Here is a 6,635-nt window from a genome sequence, read left to right on the forward strand (position 1 = left end):
TCCCGACGCCTTTGGTATTGTTCCAGATCTAATGGCTTGATTCACCAGACAAAACCACATTGCCCCCCTTGTCAGCTCCCTTTATAACAACGTCCTTAAGATTTACACAATTTCCGGAGACTCTGTCTCTCCTCACCTGTTACATTATCATGTTGTAAAGAGGTCGGAATTTGCTCAAATTCCTCTGTCACCAATTGCACAAATAATTCACAAACAACATAGTTTCATAGTTTCATAGTTTATACGGTTGAAAAAAGACACTTGTCCATCAAGTTCAACCAAGGAAGGGTAGGGATTGGATGAGGAAGGGATTTAGGGGAAACAATTCTATATAACATAACCATCAATGTTATTTATGTGTAAAAAGGCATCTAGACCCTTCTTAAAGCTCTCTGCTGTCCCTGCTGTGACCAGCGCCTGAGGCAGGCTATTCCACAGAGTGACAGTTCTCATAGTAAAAAAGCCCTGTCGCCTCCGGTGATTAAACCTTGTTTTCTCCAGACGGAGACAGTGCCCCCTCGTCTTTTGATTTGATCTAATCTGAAACAACTTACCACCATATTTTTTGTATGGACCATTCATATATTTAAATAAATTAATCATGTCCCCTCGAAGTCGTCTCTTTTCCAGACTAAATAAATCTAGTTGTTTTAATCTTTCCTCATGACTAAGACCCTCCATACCCCTTATCATTTTTGTGGCTCTACGTTGAACCCTCTCCAGCTCCAGGGCATCCTTTTTATGGACCGGTGCCCAGAACTGGACAGCATATTCCAGGTGAGGCCGAACCAGTGCCTTGTACAGGGGTAATATTACATCCCTATCACGAGAGTCCATACCACTTTTGATACACGACAAGATCCTACTAGCTTTAGAGGCAGCTGATTGACATTGCATGCTGTTATTCAATTTATGATCTACTAGTACCCCCAGGTCCTTCTCAACAAGGGACTCTCCCAGATTTACTCCCCCAAGGACATATTTTGCCTTTGGATTATTGGCCCCCAGGTGCATAACCTTACATTTATCCACATTAAACCTCATTTGCCAAGTGGATGACCAAACATTCAGTTTGTCCAAGTCACCCTGCAGCCTATGAACATCCTCCATAGACTGTATTACACTACACAGTTTGGTGTCATCTGCAAAAATAGACACAGTGCTATTAATTCCTACCTCTATATCATTAATAAATATATTAAATAGTAGTGGGCCAAGCACAGAACCCTGAGGTACACCACTCATAACTGGTGACCATTCCGAGTAGGAATCATTGACCACAACTCTCTGGATACGATCCTTCAGCCAGTTTTCAATCCAATTGCAAATGATTTCTGCCAACCCAATAGCCCTAATTTTACCCATCAGGCGTCTATGAGGGACAGTGTCAAATGCCTTTGCAAAGTCCAAGAACACAATATCCACAGCTGCTCCTCCATCCAGGCATCTGCTCACCTCTTCATAGAAGCAGATAAGGTTAGTTTGACAACTTCTATTCTTAGTAAACCCCTCGCTGGCTATCACTTATTATACCATGTGATGTCACATACTCCAGTATGTAGTCTTTTACCAACCCTTCCAGTATTTTCCCCACAATGGAAGTTAAGCTTACAGGCCTGTAATTGCCTGGCGAAGTTCTAGAGCCCTTTTTATATATTGGCACCACATTTGCCTTGCGCCAGTCACTTGGTACCACACCAGACATTACGGAATCCCTAAAGATTTTAGCCAGCGGTACAGCAATAACAGAACTGAGTTCTTTAAGAACTCTGGGGTGTAACCCATCTGGTCCAGGAGCTTTGTACACATTGATTTTATTGAGCTTAGATTGGATAATGTCTACATTTAGCCAGTCTAGTATATTACAGGGTGCATGACCCGCACTGGCACCACCCAAGTCAGAAGTTCTCTCTTCTATTGTATAAACAGAGCTAAAAAACCTATTAAGTATCTCTGCCTTCTCCTGGTCTCCAGTCACCGATGCCCCATTTTCAGAATAAAGGGGTCCAACCTGTTCTGACCCATTTTTTTTTGCATTGATATACTTAAAAAATTTCTTGGGATTTGTTTTGCTATCTTTAGCCACCTGTCTTTCATTTTGTATTTTGGCTGATTTGATTTCTTTTTTACAGATTTTGGTAAGTTTTTTGTAAGTATTGAAAGCCTCTGATGACCCATCAGATTTATATTTTTTAAATGCCCTCTTTTTCTCATTAATTGCCCTTTTAACTGTAGCTGTAAGCCACGCGGGGTGTAATCTAGCCCGTCTATACTTGTTACCTATTGGAATAAATTTAGAAGTATAAAAACCCAGGATAGATTTGAATTTCTCCCATTTAACATTAGTATCACCATGTGACAATATCTGATCCCAGTCTATATCCTGTATTGCAGCCCTGAATTTTTGGAAATTAGCCCTCTTAAAATTCAAAGTTTTCGATTTTCCCACCTGTTTCTGCTTTTTAAAGTTTAAGAGGAAAATAATTATATTATGATCGCTGTTCCCAAGGGGTTCCCTGACACTGACATTTTGGACAATCTCCTCATTGTTAGAAATCACAAGGTCCAACAATGCGTCACCTCTTGTGGGATCTTCTACAAGCTGCACCAGAAAATTATCCTGAAGAATGTTCATAAAATGTTTCCCCTTCGTAGATGAAGACGAGCCCTGACCCCAATTTATATTTGGAAAGTTAAAGTCTCCCATTATCACTGCGGCCCCCTCCTGTGCAGCCCGCTCCATCTGTTTATATAGGTGACCCTCTATTTCCTCAGAGATGTTAGGGGCTCTATAAATTACACCCAAAATAATTTTTTCAAAGCTCTCTTGGCTTTGAATTTCAACCCACAAAGTTTCAGCCTCCTCACACTCTTCTGAGACCACTGACTCATTCACAATCGCTTTTAAGTCTCTTCTGACATACAGACATACACCACCTAATGTTGTTAGGGTTAAATAGTTTTGTAGGTGCCAACAGGGTCTTTAGTGTAGGGGCCTGTCAGAGGGTGAGTTAGGGACCTTTGGAAAGTATGGGCCAGGGTTTAAGGAGTAATTGTTTTGTGATCAGAGGTGTAGTTGGTGATAAAGTTTGGGATAGATCCTTCGTTTTTGTATAGGCGTCTTTCAAAATTCCATGGGGGTGGCCCTTCTCTAAGAACCGATTACGGAGGAGCTTTGATTGTTCACAAAACGTGTTGTCTTCTGTACAGTTTCTCCTAATGCGCTTAAATTGGTTGTAGGAAATTTTCGAAGTGTAGGTTGGGTTATTGGTAATGAATGTGGTTTCAAATTCCCCCATGAAGATATTTGCGTACATAGGCGTGAAACGAGTCCCCATTGCTGTACCTTTTTTTCTGTTGAAATATTCTGGTCAGAAATTGGAACACATTGGGGCACATTTACTTACCCGGCCCATTCGCGATCCAGCGGCGCGTTCTCTGCGCTGGATTCGGGTCCGGCCGGGATTTATGAAGGTAGTTCCTCCGCCGTCCACCAGGTGGCGCTGCAGCGCCGAAAATAATCTTAACGCCCCGGAATGCACCATCCCATAGAAGGTGAAGGTGAGCGCTTCCCAAGCGACACATTTCGGTTTTTAAATGCGCCGGTTTTTCCGAATACGTCGGGTTTTCGTTCGGCCACGCCCCCCCGATTTCTGTCGCGCGCATGCCGGCCCCGATGCGCCACAATCCGATCGCGTGCGCCAAAAACCCGGGGCAATTCATGTACAAGCGGCGCAAATCGGAAATATTCGGGTAACACGTCGGGAAAACGCGAATCGGGCCCTTAGTAAATGACCCCCATTATGTTCCAAAATGAATTTAATGCTTTGCTCCCGTACGGCGCTGTATACAAGTCCCCCATACGTTCGTGTGAATGTGGCCTCAGGACCAGTGGACAAAACACCAGCCATGACAATCTACTTCAAGAAGCATCAAACAATAAATTCTAGGTATCGGTTTTCCAAGCCAGTGAGTACTAGTAGTACCAACCAATCAATGATTAAAGAATATAAGGTGAAGGAATATTAAAACATAACTTTTATTTAAATACATCAAATAATATACTTCCAGGAGTACACTCTGACATTGCATGGTTATCTAATAATACTGTTCAGTGAGTTTTCATCAGAAGGGATTAGCATTCACCTGTATTGGGGAAGTCATTGTCCCCGGAGTATTTCCGTGAGTCTCGGTGCTGCGCAACCTGTAACGCAACCAGAAGGACCAGTCTGTAACCATGGGTCTCTCAGTCTGTTAACATACAGGAGAGCTCTACTTTCGTTCTGCTATCAGCCATGGCATCTGCCGGTCTAGAAAAAGAGCTGGAATGTTCCATATGTGCGAGTCTCCTTACCGATCCTGTAACCCTGAGATGTGGACACAACTTCTGCCGGGTCTGTATTGATCTGAACTTCAATACACAACAGAACAAGGCTGAAGTTTATTCCTGCCCGATATGTAGAGAGAAGTTCCAGAAGCGTCCGGCACTGAAAAGGAACATAACTCTGTGTAATGTAGTGGAGAACTTTGTATCTACTCAGCCACCAGAGGAGGAGGTCACCGGGATCTGCTGCACTTACTGCATTCACTCTCCTGTACCTGCGGTGAAGTCCTGTCTACACTGTGAGGCTTCTCTGTGTGATGATCATCTGAGAGTCCACAGCAAGGGACCAGAACATGTCCTGACTGATCCCAGCACTTCCCTGGAGAACCGGAAATGTTCTGTCCATAAGAAGATCCTGGAATATTACTGCACGGAGGATGCGGCTTGTATCTGTGTGACCTGCAGACTGGACGGAGAACACTGGGGACACCAGGTGGAGACGCTGGATGAGGCCTCAGAGAAGAAGAAGAAGAAACTGAGAAACGTTCTCCAGAAACTGATAAAAAAAAGAAAGAAAACTAAAAAGAGGATCCAGAATCTGGAGGAGCAATGGAGAAAATCCCAAAAAAAAGCATCTGGAGAAGCGGAGAGAGTCACTGCTCTGTTTAGAGACCTCAGGAGACGTCTGGACGACCTGGAGAAGAGGATCCTGAGTGAGATCTCCAGGCAGGAGATGGAGGTGTCATTGTCACTGTCTGCTCTGATCCAGAAGCTGGAGATACAGAAGGACGAGCTGTCCAGGAAGATGAAGGACATTGAGAAGATGTGTAACAAGACCGATCCACTGACTGTGTTACAGGAACCAGACACCGGTGACTTGTGTGATCCTGAGGACTCGGGGGGACATGATGAGACCAATGGTGTAGATGTGGATGTTACAGGGATGTTACATGCAGGTGTCTCTGATATAATGACTTATCTACAGACCATCTTACCTGCAAAACCAAAAGAAACCAGGCTTCAATCCCCCAGCCCCCGTTCTCTGCCCGGTCACACACGAGATTTATCTGCTTCAGGTACAAACTATTGGGATGATGATGTCATAGTTAGGATTGGGTCTCTGATGGGGAAGGTGACAAATACAGTAGAGGGACAGATCTTGAGGGAGGCTCCTGCAGACATATTACTAGATGTAAACACGGCTCATAGTAATCTCATTATATCAGACGACCTGAAAACTGCAAACTGGACAGAAAATTCACAGAATCATCAGGACACAGCAAAAAGATTCCAGGATTATCCTCAGGTGATGAGCAGCCGGGGATTTACCTCAGGACGACATTACTGGGATGTGGAGATCAGTAGATCATGGAGATGGATGGTCGGGATGTGTTACCCCAGTATAGCCAGGAGGGGGCACCAGTCGTACATTGGAAATAATAGCAAGTCCTGGGGTTTATGTGGAGGGGGGGTGTATAATAATCAGTATTCAGTGATACATGACAATGAAGTGATCCAGTTACCTCACCAGATCTCCAGTGATAGAGTCCGGATCAGTCTGGATTATGAGGCGGGGGAGTTGTCCTTCTATGAGCTGTGTGACCCCATCAGACACTTACACACCTTCTCCACCACCTTCACCGAGCCCCTACATGCTGTGATAAATGTCTACTTTGGTCCTTTAAAAATATCAGGGGTGAGCAGAAGATCAGGAGATAATTATCTTAGAAGAAATACTTAGAGACTGGTGACATAAGATGGTGAGAAATCTTATTCGTAAAAATTTTAGCCAAAATGTTTAATGGACTTCCACCTCTGGATCTGTCAACGATCATAGCAGGTGATGCGGCACTACATTGGTGATCTGGACTGCAGGGATTTGTGAACTAAGCCAAAATCTGACTCTTGCCCCCGAACACGACCCAGGTAAACCATTAAAAAACAAGTGAGACCTTATTTTGGCATATTGTGGGAAGGCCACAGCATTTCATTCCTAGAAAAACATAGATTGAAATATTAAATAAAGGTAAATAAAGAGCAAACTAAATTGATAAAACAGACATGCCCATCCAAGTCCTACTCTTTGTATGAAAACCTTGCCGGCATGTGGGCAACTTCTGATCATGCATGCATAATACGCCATGGAGCCGCCATAAATTCGTCTATTGCTGGCTGCGACCCCCCACACTGCTCAAAGCGATGACCTTTTCGGACAAGGCCTGCAAACCCGCCAAGAAAATGTCGAAACCAATGGAGTCCAGATGGACACCATCCCCGATTAACAGCCGTCTATTATCGCCTTCAAGCTCCA

General features: G+C 44.0%; 1 protein-coding gene across 1 annotated transcript; it reads left to right on the plus strand.

The window, feature by feature from the left end:
- The first annotated feature begins 4,216 nt into the window (after positions 1 to 4,216).
- Positions 4,217 to 6,319, plus strand: LOC140125997 (E3 ubiquitin/ISG15 ligase TRIM25-like). Its single transcript, XM_072145037.1, has one exon. The coding sequence runs from the start codon at positions 4,296 to 4,298 to the stop codon at positions 6,063 to 6,065; it is 1,770 nt and encodes a 589-aa protein (XP_072001138.1). The 5' UTR covers positions 4,217 to 4,295; the 3' UTR covers positions 6,066 to 6,319.
- Positions 6,320 to 6,635: the final 316 nt, after the last annotated feature.

Source organism: Engystomops pustulosus, chromosome 4 (genome assembly GCF_040894005.1).
Source record: "Engystomops pustulosus chromosome 4, aEngPut4.maternal, whole genome shotgun sequence".
In the NCBI taxonomy this organism is placed as follows: Eukaryota; Metazoa; Chordata; class Amphibia; order Anura; family Leptodactylidae; genus Engystomops; species Engystomops pustulosus.

What these genes read in the sequence shown, in the direction of transcription:
- LOC140125997 (XM_072145037.1), top strand. Translation starts at nt 4,296, where the DNA reads ATGGCATCTGCCGGTCTAGAAAAAGAGCTGGAATGTTCCATATGTGCG.